This window comes from Furipterus horrens, unplaced genomic scaffold, assembly GCF_987537825.1.
Source record: "Furipterus horrens unplaced genomic scaffold, mFurHor1.1.pri manual_scaffold_10, whole genome shotgun sequence".
NCBI classification, from domain to species: domain Eukaryota; kingdom Metazoa; phylum Chordata; class Mammalia; order Chiroptera; family Furipteridae; genus Furipterus; species Furipterus horrens.
In genome coordinates, this window is record NW_028327180.1 from 41,002,852 (window position 1) to 41,021,060 (window position 18,209).

General features: G+C 45.5%; 1 protein-coding gene across 3 annotated transcripts in view; it reads right to left on the bottom strand.

The window, feature by feature from the left end:
- MLLT1 (MLLT1 super elongation complex subunit) overlaps positions 1-18,209 on the bottom strand; it is a 65,773-nt gene that overhangs the window by 40,631 nt on the left and 6,933 nt on the right. For 2 of the 3 annotated variants that reach the window (XM_090289482.1, XM_090289481.1), the window contains exons 2-3: positions 16,457-16,637; positions 8,685-8,767 (exon numbers count right to left, since the gene is read on the bottom strand). In XM_090289482.1, coding sequence (XP_090145608.1) covers positions 8,685-8,767; positions 16,457-16,637 — 264 coding nt within the window. Of the gene's footprint in view, positions 1-8,684; positions 8,768-16,456; positions 16,638-18,209 lie in introns of those variants that run through there. The other variant, XM_090289483.1, reaches the window with a different exon arrangement.

Below are 18,209 nucleotides of genomic sequence, written 5' to 3' on the forward strand. Positions count from 1 at the left end.
CTCTTCCTCACACCAAAACTGTGAATCTTGGGTGAGTTAACTTCTCTAATCTTTCATTTTCCCACCTGTGAAATGGGGCCAGCCCCTTTGTGGGGCTGTGTGAGAATTATGGGAGCTATTGTGTAAAATACCTAACAGCCTCTGGCCTAGGTTATTATTAAATATTTTCCCCCAAGTTTAAATTATCTGAGGCGTAACAATATTATAAAAAACAAAAATCACATCATCTCAATAAATGCAGAAAAAACATTTGACAAAATTCAATACTCAGCAAACTATAAACAGAAGGAAACTACCTCACCATAATAAGTCATGTATGAAAAACCCACAGCCAACATCACACTTAATGGTGAGACTGAAAGCTCTTCCTCTAAGATCAGGAACAAGGCAGCCAAGCACACTCTCTCTTACCACTTCTACATAGCACAGTCTCAGCATAGGCAAGGAAAAAGAAAAAAAAGGCAACCAAATTGGAAAGGAAGAGGTAAAATGATCTCCGTTCACAGATGTTATACTCTTATATGTGCAGAAAACCTTGAGTACACACACAAACTTTTAGAACTAATAAACAAATTAGCTAAGTTGCAGGATACAAAATCATCACACACACAAAAATCAGTTCCATTTTTGTACAGAAATGAACAGTGTGAAAAGAAAATTAAAATAATTCCACTTATAATAGCATCAAAAAGAATAGAATATTTAGGAATTATCCTAACCAAAGAGATAAAAGATTTGTATAATGAAAACTACAAAACACTGTTGAAAGAAATTAAAAACATCAATGGGAAAACATCCCATGTTCACGGATTGAAAGACTTCATATTGTCAATACTATGCACAGTGACCTATAGAGTCAGTGCAATTCCTAACAAAATTCCCATGACATTTTCTGCAGAAATAGAAAAATCTATCCTAAAATTCATATGGAATCTCAAGGACCCCAAATAAACAAAATAATCTCTCTTTGTTTAAATTTTTGGCAGTTTTTAAAAAGATTTTATTTATTTATTTTTAGAGAGGGAGAGGGAGGGAGAAAGAGAGGAAAGAAACATCGATGTGAGAAACATTCATGATTTGCCTCTCATATGCACTCCAATGGCTATCTGGTCTGCAACCCAGACGTGTGCCCTAACCAGGAACCAAACAGGTGACTTTTCAGTTTGTGGGACAGTGCCCAATCAACTGAGCCAAACCAGTCAGAGCCCAAAACAATCTTGAAAATAGAAAGTTGATTTCAAAACTTACTATGAAGCTATGGTAATTAAAATATTATGGTACTGGCATAAAGGTAGGCATATAGATAGACCAATGGAACAGACTTTCCAGCCCAGGAATAAATCCTCGTGTATGTGATCAAATGATTTTCAACAAGGGTACCAAGACCATTTAAGGAAGAAAAGACAGTCTTGTCAACAAAATGGTGCTGGGACAACTGGTTATCTACATCGATAAGGATGAAGTTCAACCCTTACCTAACACCATATCCAAAAATTAATTCAAAATGGACCAAACACCTACATGTAAAAGCTAAAACTATAATCAAACTCTTAAAAGAAAACACAGGGCAAAGGCTTCATTTCAGTAATGATTTCCTGGATATGATATAGGCAAGGCACAGGCAAGAAAAGGAAAAATAGGCAAACTGAACTTTACGAAAATTTTTTTTAATTATGTAGCAAAGAACATGATCAACAGAGTGAAAAGGCAAATTGCAGAATGGGAGAAAATATTTACAAATCGTATCTGATAAGGGGTTAATATCTAGAATATAGAAGGAACTCCTAAAATTTAACCAAAAAACAACTCGATACAAAAACAAGCAAAGAATGTGAGCAGATTTCTCCAAAGAATGTGCCCAATTAGCACATAGAGATGCTCACTAATTATTAGAGAAATGCAAATCAAAACCACAATGAGATACCATTCACACATTATCATGGATAGTATCAAAAAAAAAAAAAAGAGAGAGAGAGAAAACAATTGTTGACAAGAATGTGGAGAGACTGGGCCCTTTGTGCACTGTTAGTAACAATGGAAAATATTACAGCTGCTGTGGAAAACAGCACAGTGGTTCCTCAAAAATTTTAAATAAATTTACTAGACCACCTAGCAATTGTACTTCTCAGCACATACTCAAAAGAACTGAAAGCAGAATCTCAAGGAAATATCTGTTTACTCATGATCATAGCAGCATTATTTACAGTATATAAAACATGGAAGCAACCCAAGTACCCACGATAGTGAAATGGATAAGCAAATGTAGTCCATCTACACAGTGGGATATTATTCAGCCTTAAAAAGGAATGAAGCACTGCCACACACTACAATGCAGTTGAACCTCCATACCGACCAGGATGGCTCTAACAAAACCAAAAACAGAAATACTAGTGGCACTAAGAAGGATGTGGCGAAATAGGAATGCTTGGATACTGCTGGTGGGAATATGAAGTGGTGCAGCCACTGTAAAAAAAAAAAAAAAAAAAAAAAAAACAGTTCAGCAGGTTCTCAGAAAAGTTAAACGCAAATTGCCACTTGACCTGGCAATTCCACTCCCAGGTATCCATCCAAAAGAACTAAAGATGAACTCAAACACATTCATGCACAGGCATGTTCCCAGCAGCATGATTTATATCAGCAAGTAGGTGGTATGGTCAATCTTCATTATTCGTGGATCCCATTAAAACTTATTTATAATCTAAAATAGTGCTTGTGGTTTTCACACTCATTTGCAGACATGCATAGAGTGGTGAAAACCTTGAGTCGCCCAACAAGCTTATTCCTAAGCTGACATCGACCATGGCAACACTCTGCCTTCTTATTTCAGCTCTCAGACTGTAAACAAGTGTTCTTCTGGTATATTTTGGACTTCTTTTTTTTTTTCCATTTTTGTTGGTGATTTTGCTATTTGAAATGGCCCCAAGCATAGTGCTGAAGGGCTGTCCACAGATCCTAAGCACAGGAAGGCTGTGACATGCCTTACAAAGAAATTACACTTTTTATACAAGCTTGGTTTGAGCACGAATTATAGTGCTATTGGCTGAATTCAATGTTAATAAGTCAATGTGTATTAAGTAAGGTGCCTTTAAACAAATACACACATAACACAAGCTATGTATTAATCAGGTGATGTAAACATTGTGACTAGAGGCTTGTAGGAACCTAATCCTATATCCCCCCCCCCTTTGTAGCAATGGTCCAGTTTTCACTAATTCAATGTTTCTCTGACTTTAGAGAACAGAACTATTGCAAGTAACGAGAATCAACAGTACATATATGCAACAGAATATTATCCAGCCATAAAAAGGAATGAAGCCGATACATGCTACAACATGGCCGAACCTCAAAAACATTACACTGAGTGAAAGAAGTCTGACACAACAGGACATACCTTGTATGATTCCTTTTATATGAAATGTCTACAATAGATAAATCCATAGAACAGAAAGCAGATTAGAGGATGCTAGAGGTAGGGTGGGGAGAATGAGAAGATGAAAATTTGGAAACTAGAGAGGCAGTGGTTGCACAACAATGTGAAGGCACTAATCGTCCATGAACTGTACACCTTAAAATGGTTAATTGCCCTGGCTGCTGTGGCTCAGTGGTGTGGCTCAGCCTGCGAACTGAAAGATCGCTAGTTCAATTCCCAGTCAAGGCACATGCCTGGGTTGCAGGCCAGTCCCCAGCTGGGGATGTGCAAGAGGCAACCAATCAATTGCACATTAATGTTTCTCTCCTCTTTCTCCCTTCCTTCCCCTTTCTCTAAAAATAAATAAAAAATAAAATAAAATCTTAAAATGGTTAATTGTATATTATTGAATTTCACCTTTATAACTTTTTTTAATAATTGGGGTCTCATAGAAAAACATCTGGTCTTTGTCCCCATTTCCTATCACAGACCTCCTAAAACCTTTGGAATTTCCTAAGTGACAGGGATGACAGTAGCATCTTTTCTTCAAATGAGGTGACTTTTCATAGGCCCCTAGACAGCCTTGGGATGGGGCTGGTCCCCACAAAGACCAAGCCTTGAGTAGAAACTCAGAACTTTCAGCCCCACCTTTAACCTCCAGGGAGGGGAGAAGGGCTGAGGATTAAGTTAATCACCACTGACTAATGATCTAATTGATCGTGTCTACATGATGAAGGCTCCATAAAAATCCCTAAACAGTGGGGTTCGGAGAGCTTCCAGGCAGTTGAACACGTGCAGGCACTGGGAGCACTGCACCCGGAAGCTCTGCAGCCCTGCCCATGCCTTGCCCCATGCATCTCTTCCATGTGGCTGTTCCTAAATTGTATCGCCTATAATAAATGAGTAACAGTAAGTAAAATGTTTATCAGCATTTTGTGAGCTGTTCTAGCAAATTATGGAAGCTTAGGAGGGGCTCGTGGGAACCCTAAATTATAGAAGTGGAGGGAGTCCTGTGGGGCTGAGTCCTGATCCTGTGGCGTCTGCGATAACTCCAGGCAGATGGGATGAGAAGTCAATGAACTGCTGGACACCCTGCCACTGCCTGCAGAATCAGAGAATGGGAGAAGAGCTATTGAAAAAGGCAGGGTGCGTTTGGTTTCAGAAGGAAAACAAACTCTTTCACTTGATGTCAGAAGTACCATGAGTAAAATCAGCTTTGCAATGCATAAATATTACTTTAGTAATCAAAGCCCCACCCCAACTGTCTTCCTTGGGGGAAAGGAGTGGTTTATCTGTAAAAAAGCATTCTGCCAACAGGTCAAATGGAAAATGTCCTCAGGTAAGTTACAGTGCCCAACACCACGTAAAACAAATTCCTCCATTTCACAGTTGATGCTACCTTCAGGATCTAGTGTGGCTAAACATACCTCATGCTTACGTGAGAAAACTGCCTATAGTCATCTTTCTTCATCTCTGGAACCTCGACCTCCTCTGGGACTGAAAGCCTCCAAGGCCGCTTTGTCTACTCACGTCACTAACCCAGATTAACGGGGAAGAGGCAACACCTCTTCAGCAGCAACAATATCAACACAAACTCCTGAAATGCACATGTGCAGGGCACTGGGCCCAGTACCTTACTGTTCATCTCTCTGTGAATCTTCCTCACAGCCCTGAGAAGCAGACACAATTAGGAAGCCCATCTCACGGAGAGACTGAGGCCCAGCCCAGAGAAGTAACCTGCGCACAGCCAGTGCTACCTCAAAAACTCACTTAATCTACACAGAAGAGTAAGTCATGGCAGAAAACCAAATGTAGCCCTTACCTACAAGGCAGAAAAACAATCAGTGGAGCTATTCATGACAACCCTGTTCCAACATTACTCCAAACCTATACAAGCTGCTTTTGCAATGAACCACCATTCACTTTTCCACAACTTTCTGATCTTTATGAAACTTCCAAAGCAGGGACCCACATTTAGACATTTGCAAAACACATTACATAAAATTATACTGTCCCTGTCACCAAGATGTCAGCAAAAACCAGAATTCATGAATAGCTGTTGCTCTAGTTCAAGCCTGTCTTAGGTGTGCATTTGGGCTACACACTCTGCTGGTTCAAAACCCAGCTCTGCAATTTACCATGTGGCCTTGAGCCTGTGACTGAGAATCTAGGAGCTCCTTCATTCATAGACTGGAGCTTGTCTGGAGACTAAGTCCCCACTTAGTACGGTAAGCTGAGAACCCACTTAGTGACTTCACTTGTATCCCAGGCCCTTCATGCGGTAGCCTCACCTCCACGTGCTCTGAGGACAAAACCACTACCAGGAATAGAGGACTCTAAGCAAGCAGCATGCAGAACCCAGTGTCCAGCTTTTATCCTGAGCAAGAGAAGACACTGTAATTCTGAGGACAGGCTCACAGTGGCACTCGGGCCCCAGCCACACTGCCACCACAGGAATTGGTCAAACAAGTAAACCTAGGAACGTGACTTTTCTTTGTTACAGAAAAGCCAGCCATCTGCAAACAAGGTTCAAATGAAAACCCATGCTGAAATTTTAAAAACCTACACCTAAAATGGGAAATTTTTACAGTATTAAATTATACTTCAAGAAACTAGACCAGAACAAAAACCCTTAACCCCAAAACCAGTTGCTGCCATGACTGCTAGATACTCAGGGTGGTAAGATGCACACGTGCTCCCTCTAAAGTGCAGCACATCAGGCAATTAAAGAGAAGCACAGGGTCCTGCACTGCCCATGGAAGACACATACAAGCACATGCTCCACCCCAATTGCCCCACCCCCCGCCCAAGTAAGCAAGCCCAAGGAATCTGAAAGATCAGGACACCCTCAGAGGGGCCCTCTGTCCTTCCATGTCCCAGTGTGTGTAGGATACTGTACCCAGCAGGGACAAGTCCTGTGGTCAGAGCACCGCCTGCTCCCTTCCCTACCAGGACCAAGACAGAGGGGTGGAACACCTCAGAGACTCAGTACAGGAATGGCCCTGAAGTCTGGACACCAGGCCCAGGCGAGCACCTTTACAGGGAGCACCTGTGTGCCTCCCCGCCATCCACTCAAGAGGTCTGAGGCACTAACGGAGGCTGCATAAGTCACGTCAGGGGAAGGTCCCAGCTGAGACAGGAATACCAAGTGCCCTGTCTCTCTCCAATCTGGAAGAATCTGGAGACCAACAAGGATCCCCTGGGCCACAAGGAGGGGAGCTAAGATCCCCTGGCCACCTCTGTGGTACTGTCCAGCTTCAGCAAGGCACCACTGCCCCTGGGGTAAGCTGGAGCCTCCTGGCAGACCCCTGGGGACAGCAGAAAGTCCAGTGGACACTGCCGGAGCCGAGGCAGCTGTAGGCATGCCTCCAGGAGGGAGATAGGTCTGCATGGCAAAGACCAGACAGGTCTCAGGGAACACAAAAGCTCGCTGATCTGTGGCACTCAACACTGCGTCTAAGCCTCAAAGGAATTTAATAGAAACCCAGAGGTGAGCTTAAGTGGCTTCCAGGACTCTATCACCACTGCCCACCCCCAGAGTACCAAGGCACAGGGCCGCTGGCGTTTCCTGCAGATGGACAGTCTCCCCCACCACCCAGGGCACTACTTTCATCATCTCTTTTCCACAGGCTCCCAACAGGAAGCTGGAGAGGCCAGTGACACCTGCCCTGGGACTGAGTCCTCAGCATCGGTTCCCCTGCCTCCGCACTCCCTGGTATGGCCTCCATTAGCAAGTTCTTGGAAGACTGCCTGCCCCACCCCCAACACTACCAAAGGATGCAGCATCTCCTCTGTATCTCCCTTGAATCCCCTGCTGAAGAGATGGGGGAGCCTCTGCCTATGCAGACAGGCTGGGCTCCGCTCTCAGTGGTGACCAGTCACCAGGACTCTTGGGCCTCGGTTCTATGAAAGCCTCAGGTGACCGAGGCTTCTGAGAACTGAGCCCCTGGGGGGCCACAGAGTTGAAACCTGCTGAGCTGAACTTCCTGAAATGTCCCTTAGCTCCCAGGTTGGCAGCACATCTGAGTGCCATTCCCAGAGGTCCCTGATCCCAGGGGGTTTGCAGAACAGCCGGGTATAAACAAGGGACTCATTAAGGGAGCGGTGGCATCCACAGGCCTCATGGAGATTTTCTTCCTGAAAGACAGCGAAGCTGCCTGCAGCCAGTCTAGCTAAACTTGTGAAAAAGCACCCAGCCATGGCCAAGCCATCTGTAAGCCAGGAAAGGTCACCATGGTCTCCTGGTGGTGTCTGTGAGAAGGAGCAGAAGCAGGTTGCTAAGAAGGTATTTTTTTTAAATTTTAACTATTAGGTTTAAAAAAACCCAAAACTATGTTCTGAATGTGTCCCCCATATTCACGTGTTGAAATCCTAACCCCCAAAAGAGATGGTGTTAGGAGGTGAGGCCTCCAGGAGGTGATTATGTCCTGAGGGTGGAGACCCCATGATTGGAATTGGTGCCCTTATAAAAGAGACTTTAAAGAACTCTCACCCCTTCCTCCATGTGAAGACACAGTAAGAAGTCTGTGACCTGACCAGGAAGAGGGACTGGCATCCTGATCTTGGTTGGACTCCTAGCCTCCATAACTGTGAGCAATAAACTTCTGTTGTTTATAAGCCACCCAGTCTGTGGTATTTTATTATAGCAGCCCAAATGGGTTCATAATTATCAATATATATTTACTGTAAATGTTCAGAGAATACAGTATACATGGAGGAAAAGAAAAACACCTTATAATCCTTCCACCCAGATCACCCATTAACATTTTCAATGTATATGGTAGCTTTTCTTTCTATAATATACAAATAACTTGCTTTTTCACTCAACAGTATTAAAAACTCTCCTCCCCCACCCCAGGTCATCAAAGAGCCTATTCAGGAGGTGCACCATAACTTTATCTAACCAATCCCCTACGGTTGGACATTTAGGTAATTTCCTGATCTTCGCTACTAGTCAAAGCACAGTGACTAACCCTTTAGGACCATCCACAGAATCTAGCCCTGTCATGGCATGTCCCTGCCGACTCAGACCACACATACTCACATACTTTCAGGTGATCCCTGGAGAGGCCACACCCACCTGCCATCAGTGTGCCCATTTTTCCAGCCCCCATCTTCCACAGAAGAGGTGGATGCAACATTTCACCCACCAGTGCTCTAGTGTGGGCATCTCTGCTACCAGTGATCCCAGCATTCCATCACCCATGTGTCACTGGTTCTACTTCCTCTTTTCATAAACTGGACATCCTTCCTGTTGCCACTTCTGGGATCCTACCTTGTTTTTGAAGTACACCTCGATGGGCATGATGAAGCCAGCGTAACCCGATTCCTCCACTTTGTACGGGGGCTCCTTACACACTAAAAAGAAAGGGAAAGTGCATCTGTCAGCTTCCTGCTCATTCAAAGGCCCAGCCACCAGCAGCAGTAGGTCTGCCACTCTCTGTGCCTCCTTTCTGGGGCTCACTGGCCTTGCAGGAGCATGGCTGCTCAGGAAGCCAGTGCCCCCTGTGAGCACTGAATCTCGTGCCTAATTCCTTGCCAAATGGGTCACATGGAATCAAAGGAGCAGAGCAGGGGGAAGGTGGCCCTAACACACCACGGTGGGAGAGTAAGTAAGGGCATGAGACTAGCTAATGCAAAGCAGCCAGTGCTGGCCACAGGTCACCCAAGTTCAACGGACTCAGGGCAGTGAGTGCGACACGGGTCAAGTGGGAAATCCATTGGTCCCTGGTCTCCCAGGCAGGGCAGTGCAGACTGTAGCACCCACCTCCTTCCACTGCTCCCTCAAACACATAAACTGACACCAGGAGATGGATATGGCCTGTTCTCAGCTGGGACTCTCACCTGGGTCCATTTTAGCACCTACCAAAAGCATTCCCGAGTGTCTGAGTGACAGGAACAGAGACTCATCAACCCCAGAAATTAAAAAAAAAAAAAGGTTGAAACTAAGAAGAACAGCAAAGTACAAGCAATCTCACTCTCCAGAATGTACTGTCAGTGTTTTGACATGTATGCTGTCATTATGCGAGAAACATGAAAACACTGTTTTCCCACTTTTCAGAAAAAAATCAGAATAGTACAGATAAATCACCCCTGTCCTCCACCCCTCCATCTCCAGAGGCAACCACTACTGGGAGCCAGGAAAAATCCTGCCAATTGTTAAAACCTTTATGCACATATGTCTGTACCAGTCAGACAATTCTTAAATGGGCCAGAAATTACTGAAAAACAATACATGGAATGTAATAAAACATGGCTTTTAAATTAAAACATTGTAAGATTTTTCTTTAAGGAATATCTTTTCAGCTCTCAAATATTTCTTCTAATATCATGTATATCAAATATATGTCTCATCTATTCAAAGAAAACTAGCAGGCAGGGTGGGCTTATAGTCTTAGCGACCCTCCAGAGCAGGGCTGGCCAGACAGCCTTGTATAGACTCCAGGGAAACAAAGAAGGGGCTTGTGGCTCAGGCTGGGGGAACCCCTGCTAGCTCCAGAGATGGGAGCTGGCTTGGGTGACCTAGGCCCTGAACCTCTGCTCCAGCCAGTATCCTCTGCTCCTTGGATATCCTCTGTGCATGCTGGATGGGCACCTCAGATACAGCCTGGCCCAAACCATCTGCTCATTCCTTCCTAAACCTGCACCTCCCCAGGGTCCCACTGCTCAGAGCCCAGGCACCGCTCACCCAAGGACTGAGGACTCCCAGACTCCTCCCTTTCCCTCAGATCACCTATTGCCAATTACTACCAAGTCTGTCTCCAAACTGCTCTGGAATGCACCCCACTGCCTAGCACCCTGCGCCTCTAGCGTGGGTCACTACCCAGCGCCTCACTAGCCATCCTGCCTCAGGCTCACTCCTAAACATCTTCTGCATGGGCAGCAGGAATGATGGTCTGAACTGCAAACCTGACTGTCCCTGATGGCTCCCCACTGCCCTCAGGACCAACTTCAGCCCCTCCAGGTGGCCTGCAGGGCACTTGATTACCTACAGCCTCATCTCTTGCCAGCCCGACCTTATACCCTAAGATCCGGCCCCACTAAACCTCCCAGCTCACAGATCACTTCCTCTAGGACCCCTGCTCTGGGTCCCAGTCCCCATTCCCAGGTCATGGTTCCCTCCCACAGGCCTCCAGCACCTGTGCCACTCAACAACAGGACTTCCAAGGTTACTCTGGTCATCTTTCTCAATCCCTACATCAGCTCCGTCTCACTCACTGTCTCATCTCCAGGGACCAGGTCCACACCTTTTTAAAACATTCAATAAGAATCTGTCAAATACTGCTGAGGTGGCCACATATGCCATGCCTCCCTCAGGTTCTCCATCAAAATAAGGGGATGGACCAGGAGCAGGGAGTAAGCTGGACTGGGAGGCCAGGTCATGGCTTGCCTCTCTCTGAGCCTTTGGATCCTGTTGGAGCAGACTGAGGGAGCAAGTGTGGTCTTTCCAACTGCATGAGAACTGCCTGCCTAGTACTCTGCCAACCTCACCAACCGTGAGTACCCTGCAGTCTGCCCTCTGTGTCTAAGTCTAGCATGGAGCTGGGCACCTGGCAGGCACCCAAATACTTGTTAAATTAATCTGAATCTAGGAAGGAAAGTGGAAGTGGAGCACAAAGGAAGGGTGGCCTATCTTCACTGCACAAACCGCCACAGCAGGGGGGTATATAAAAGGCAGAGGCAAGGGAAGGGCCTGAAGATCTGCACCCTACTGACCTTGTCCTCCTCACCCACCCCCAGGCTAACTCCAGTCCACCATCAAGGCCCAAGTCAGGGCCCACCTCCTAACAAGGACAGACCTGGCTTCCCTTGGTCTCTAACTTCCAGGTCACTTACTTCCACTGAGGGTAGTTATCTTTCCAAGAGTACATGTCACATTTGATCTGCATGTCTGTACCAGACTACAAACCCTTTGAAGGAAGAGATCCTGCTGTGCATTTCTCAATCTCTCTTCAAAGGCCTATCACATGACAGGCACTCCAAGGCTTAAAAACACCTATCCTCTCAGAGATGGAGAAGAGAGAGACCATGCAGCTGCCCAGGGAAACCAAAGTGACACAAATACTTAAGGAAATAAAGCCAGTACAGTGAAAAGAGGAGGAAGGTGATGTGAGCAGTGGAGAAATTTCTGGAAGGCAAAAATGGAATGAGAGCATGCTGGGCAAGGAAACAGGAAAAGGAAGCTTCAGCCCAGAACATGCCATGGGGCACTGCAGGGCAGGCAAAAACCCAAAAAGCTAGGGGCGTGACATCTACAGACTCAGTGAAGGGCAGGAGAGATGCTGGAAGAGGGAGAGGGAGGAAGAGAGGGAGTGACTGCTAATGGTGGGCAAGAAGCTTGTTTACTTGTGGGTGATGAAAATGTTCTGGAATGAGAGTGATGATGGTTGCACAACTTTATGAATACATTAAAAGCACTGAATTGTACACATTACAAGGATACTTTTATCTTAGTAAAGCAGTTATTAAAAAAAAAATAATAAAAGCAAAACTAAAAGGCTGTACTTGAACAACAGCCCCAGGATTCATCCCACCACCCACTGCCACTCCAGGCACAAGCAGTTTCAAGCTTCCCTCTGGGGAAATCCAGGTGATTTCATGTCTCAGAGAAAGAGTCAACTGTCTGGAGGAAGCTAAAGCCTACAGTACAAAAAGTGGACCCAGGGTAAAGCCCTCCTCATTTAGGAAATTGGAAGGCTCATCTTCCTAAATAGAAGCCTGCTGCTCAGCAGAACCCAACCCGCCCTAAACGGCGCCCAATGAGAGTTCCAACCTGCAAGAGCCCAAGGAGACAGGAATATTTCAAAAACCACAAGAAAAGCTGGGAAAAGAAAAAACAAAAACAAGAAAGAAACTAGTCGTTGTCCTCAGGTCCAAGATATGCCCCAAAATAAAAATAAGATAATTTTTAAAAGGAAAAGGAAGGAATAAGACAAGGCTCTTAGTATAAATATAGCATTCACAATTTTTTAAATCAGTGCAAAGCCTAGAATAAAGCCAAGGAAATTCCCCAGGATGTAGAGTAAAAAGACATTTTTAAAAAATGAGACTTAAAGAAACAATTAAGCAGATTAAACAAATGTTAACAGCAGCTAATATTTATGAAGCACTTACTGTGTACCAGGCACTATTCTCAGCACTTGATACATACTAATTCATTTAATCCTTACAACAATCTTGAGGTAGATACAGTAGTTTCCATCTTACAGTTAAAAGATTTAGACATAGAAAAATTAGGTAATAAACATCCTATCAAGAAAAAAGGTACAATAAATAGATAGAAATTGTCAAAGTAGACGAAAACTTTCTGGAACTAAATGAAGGACATCACAGTCAAAAAAGACCCTATAGCCTTGGCTGGGTAGCTTAGGTGGTTACAGCACTGTCCCAATATGCCAAGGTGCAGTTTGATCCCTGGTCAGGGCGTGAACAAGAATCAACCAATGAATGCATAAATAAGTGGAACAATAAATCGATCTCTCTCTCCCTCTCTCTCAATATTTTTTTTAAAAAGACCCCAGAAACAATATCCTAAAAAATATCTTAAATGCTTCTAGAGAAAAAAACAGGTCATCTACAAAAGAACAACCCAACTGCATCAGACTTTCCTGAAGACGATGAAGCAAATACTTCCAAAGCTCTAAATGATAGTAATTCTCAAAGTAGAATATTATACTCAACCAAACTATCACTTCTGCATGAGAACAAAATAATGGCACTTTCAAATATACTAAGAAACAAAGAGTTTACTTTCTACACATCTTTCTTGAGAAACTTCCTAAGTAATTACTCTCTTGGGGCGTTACTTAAAAAATTACTCCAGGAAAACAAGAAAACAAACCAAAACATAAAGTAACAAAGAAATCCCCCCAGGAGAACAGTAAAGAAACATCCCAGGCGGGTGGCTAAAGAGATGGCCTCAAGAGGAGCCAGTCCTGATTAGAGGAAAGAAGACAGAAAGAACCAAAATGAAATATCGGGGGTGGGGGTGGGGGAGGAATCCGTGAAGGTATAATGAAGACATAATGCAACAAGACAAAAGGGAGAAGCAAAGGGGTACTGACAAAGTCAGGGCCCAGACATGAAACAAAGTAAACAGAGCTGAATTTTAACCAAGAATGATAAAGAAGGAACTCATCTGACCTTGACATGACCTTGAGTTTTCTCCTTTGAGTGGATCAGAGTTCACAGAGAAGATGAATGATCCTGGCGTCCTGACCAGCTCGCCAATGAACAGAGTCAATAAAGTCAATACTGATTACTGGTTTCCAACTTTCAGACCATTTCTGATCCAGGAGCAAAAGTCTCATTTTCAGTTCAACAACCTTAACAATGTCAAGAAAAGGGTGCTCAAGGAAACATTCAAGAAAAGGGGGGTGCTCAAGTCCTTCTCTTCCTAAGCAGAAAGTCAGAAGATAACGACAAAAGCTGAGAGCACCTACTGCATTCTTCCAGCACCAAGGAGATAGCAGCAAACTAGAGCAAGACAATCAGATGAAGAAGGTAATAACATAAAACAGTATGTTAAGATGGTGCTAAAGAGAAAAATAAAACAGAAAAAAAGACTAGAAGCGTGTGGCTGTTTAGGTGTTTTGAGCAAAGAAACTGTAATTTAGACCTGGCAGCCAGAGAACTTCGTAAAAATGGGTGACAGGGAGCCTTTTCAGAGGATCTGAAAGGTAAGCAGTTTTGCTCATTATTCAAAGTAACAGACAATCACTGCAAAATGAGTCACTTAACTACAAAACATTTAGAGCAAACAATGAATAAAAGGAGTTGGGAGTTCAGTATAAAGTCTAGCCTTTCATGCTGGTAAGTTTATATTAAAATTTGAAAATCAAGAACTAAGAAGCAAGCCAATTCACTTCCACTAACTTAAGGCGTTCAGGAAGGACATGATAATAGAAAGGACTAGAAAGACTGCCCATGGGCCAGTGTGACCAGCAATGACATAGGAAATGGAAATGTCCCACCTGGCACATTTCGTTTGGGTTTGTTATGTGTATCTATTTGATTATAAAGATACTTTTAAAGTGCATGATGTATAATTTCAGAGCCTAGAGTCCTATAAGAAACTCACTTGCTCTTCAACCTAACCCATGTTTCATTGGCAACTGGCAAGGGTATATCCATCGAGTTTTGTCAACACAATACATAATTAATTGGGCATTTACTATGTCACATTTTATGCAGATTTGGCAATAAGCACCATTCGACTACTAATTTAAACTCTGCCCGCAAACTGATAACTTTAAGAAAGTGCACCTCACTCATCACCCATTTTCTTGGAACTTGGAGGTCAGAGACTAGGCCACTTCCATGTGACCATAAGCAGGTTACTGGGCCTCTCTGAACCTCAGTTTCTACCTGGCAGGAGTTCTGGGGCACACCATGTTGCAGGGCTGTCGTGAGCATAGCACACAGACCAGCAAGTGTTTGACAAATGCAGACCACTATTAATATTACTTCTAGTAGCTGCTTGGTTACAGATCCTGTGGGATGAAGATGAAATAAATAGTTTAAATGAATGGAAATTATCATCTTGGGCCCTCTGGGAGAGAAAGGAACAGAGAGGTGAGGAAGATGGTGAAAGAGCTGGAGTGGAAGCTGCTAGGGAATAAAGGTGGGCCCAGCTCACGAGAAACAGGCAGCCAGTTTCTACTCCGCTGTCAGAGCTCAACAGCAGCCACAGAGGACTCCCCAATGAATGGGCATGGCCGGGTGCCAATAGATACAGGCAGAACTACCAGACCCCCAGGCAGCTAACTTGGCCCCCTTGAGTCTGTTTTCCAACCTATAAAATAGGGTTAGGGGGGAATGAATTGAGACCCTGTAGGAAGTGCTTGATCAGTGGCATATATTATCATCATTATTAAGAGATGCTTTGCAGATATCTGTTGTTGTCAGTAGCATGTCTGCTCTCCTCCAAGAAGCTCAGTCAGAGAAGAAGGAAGCATAGACTCAGGAAAGGAGAAATGAGGAAAAGACACAGCTGAAAGCTGATGGAAGAAATCAGAAGAAAAAGAAATGGCCACCCTGCCACTAGGAATCTCAAGTTGCCTTCCCTTCTGAACCAGAAGTTTCTGCTCCTGTAACATAAATCATCTTCCTGCTAGACCATCGGCCATTTGCTGGCCTTGACCCAGGCCCAGGACCCCGGTGGGTCCCAGGATGTGCTCCTGCTCCTGCCCGAGGCTAGGCACACTGGTTCCCAGCTCAGCCCTGGGCCCCCGAACCCTGCACTGCAGGCAGAGGGGTCACTAATGCAGCAGCAGCTCCCCCACCCTGAAGCACTTTGCTACCCAAAGTCCTTGGTGCCTTTATCAACACATCTACTCGAGAAATATTCATCGGACCCCTGTGACATACCAGGCTTCACACTGGGGACTCAGTGGTGAGAAAAGCAGACTTGGCCGCCATAGAGTTCATAAGACGGCCACCAACTGTGTTTCCAAATTCCTCATCAAATTCCCCAGGAAGTGTTCCCTGATCCCCGTAATCTGAGTGAATCCCCAACCCCTGCCCTGTCAGACTGCCAGTTAACAGGAAATCAGAATCTTTGTGGAAAACGTGAATGAGGCACCTGTGCTCATCAAACATCAGTCTGACAGGTGACACAGTTTGGAAAGAAGAAGAAACACGACAGTGTTGAAATGAGTACCTTTTATGTTTTCCACAAATATCATGAGTTCTTAAAATGGCTCCTCTCATCGAACATAGGTCCAATAAGCAAATTCCTGATTACTTATCAAGTGGACATAAATCACCCTTTCCCACCTGCTAGCCACTGACTGCATTTTCTCTGGAGGCTCCTCAGAGTCTGAGTCTAAATAATGACCCAAGACGCAGTCATTATCTCCTTTGGTTTTTCCCTACTATGAACTAAAGGAGAAGCAGAAGGGAGGGAGGGGGACCTTTATAGGGTCAAAGAAGGGGGGTGTGCTAGCTGGGCAACTTCTCACCAGCATGCCAAGGGTTGCAAGCCAGAGAACCTCAGAGTATGAACACCAGCCCTGCTGGGGAGGAGGGGGGGCAGGGGCGACTCACCGCGCTTGGGCTTGGGGAAGCTGTCATGTAGCCGGAAGACCACCTTCTCCACGAAGTGCTGGATTTCACATTGCTCAGGGCCGCGGACGAACACCATCCAATCATGTGTGAACCCCTCCGTGGTGGGCTTTTTGCGCAGCTGGGCCCGGTGTCCCAGCTCTAACTTGACCTGGACGGTGCACTGGTGGGAGAAAGAAGCGGGCACAGGGTCAGCGCAAAGCCCAGAGCAGGAGACTGCCAGCAGTTCATGAAGACCAGGTACCGTGTGCCTGCTTTACTCATCATCTTCTCTTTCCAGCAAGCCCAGGCCAGGCCCCACGCTCCTCTGCACCCACCCCCTCTACCTCTCCATTCCTGCCTCAGGGCCCTGGCACCTGGGGTGGTTCCCTCTGCTTCTGGTGCTCTGCCCCTAGGCCTTTCCATGGCAGGCTCCTTTCTGTTACGGAGGTCAACTGGACTGTCAGCTCCTCAGGGAAGCCTTCCCTGACCACCTAACAAGAAACCACCCACCACCACCCCTGTCACTCTTTATCATATCACGCCTTAGCATATTTCACTATCAGGACTCATCTTGCTAATGGTTTGTTCACTCTGCTCTAACGTCAGTTCCCGAGGGATGGCTCCTTGTCCAGAGTTGGCATCCCCACCGAGATCTCCCAGAACACAATGGTGCAACCCCAAGTGCGATTACCTCCTTCCACAGATGAGAAGCCAAGGCTCCAAGAGGGCACTGCCAAGCAGCACACACGAGGGGGCCCAGCTGATAGGGAGCAGGGCTCAGACTCAAGTCCAAGTATGCGTCACCCAAGGGCCTGCTCCTGTCGCCACTCTGCCAGCCTGCCTCCCTAGTCAAGCCTCCCAAGCTCCTTGAGTAAAGCATTTTTATTCGCCCTTGTTCTACAGAATGCCTCCTGGAGAAGAGAGATCAGCGGAGTCATCTGAGTCACCCACACTAATGGTGGCTCAGTTTTAAAAGCAGAATGGTGAGAATGGAGGCACGAGCTTGAAGCCACCTGCAGCCCCAGCAGTCAGGCACCCTTCACTAAGCTCATGTCTGACGCTCTGCCTTGAAACACAAGGCAGCTCCTGCGGGTTCCACTCCATTGGACACAAAGCCACAAAAACTTCGAAGCACTGGCAACACCTGGGGAAGGTCAAAACACCACCAGAGAACCTACTGCAAACAGCCATCTCCTTAGTAAGAGCCTCCCCACACTTCCCACAGATACAGCTCGACACCAAGTATCAAGTGCAGGAATGATAGCGGAGGCGAAGTAGATACTTGTTCCTAAGTGCTGAGATAACCAGGAGCAAGTTGTGGCAGCAAGGATGCCACACTTCCCCAAACAAAGCTCTCCTGTGATGGGCTTCCCAGGGCTCCCGTGATGGAACCACCCTCCTAGGTCCTGACCAGAAACCGCCCCCGTTTCACTTTCCACCCTCTTTCTCACCCAACCCACTGATAATGTGCATCCCTATGGCCACAGTCCCTCTGCACCTGCCTCTTCTCTGCAATTCAGCAACCTGTTCAGTTCTTGCCACCAGCGTCCTCCCTCCCTCTTCACCCTCCTCTCCCCATTCAGTCACTGCAATGAAAGCAGGGCAGGCAGATCCTATCTCTAGCTTTCCTTGGCTCACCACACCCTCAGAATAAAGTCCAACGCCTCAGCACATGGCCCTGTCTCCCACCTGTGTTTCCTCAAGTCTGGGATGCTCATTACTTTTCACTTTTTAACCCTTTTGAGGTCAGTGT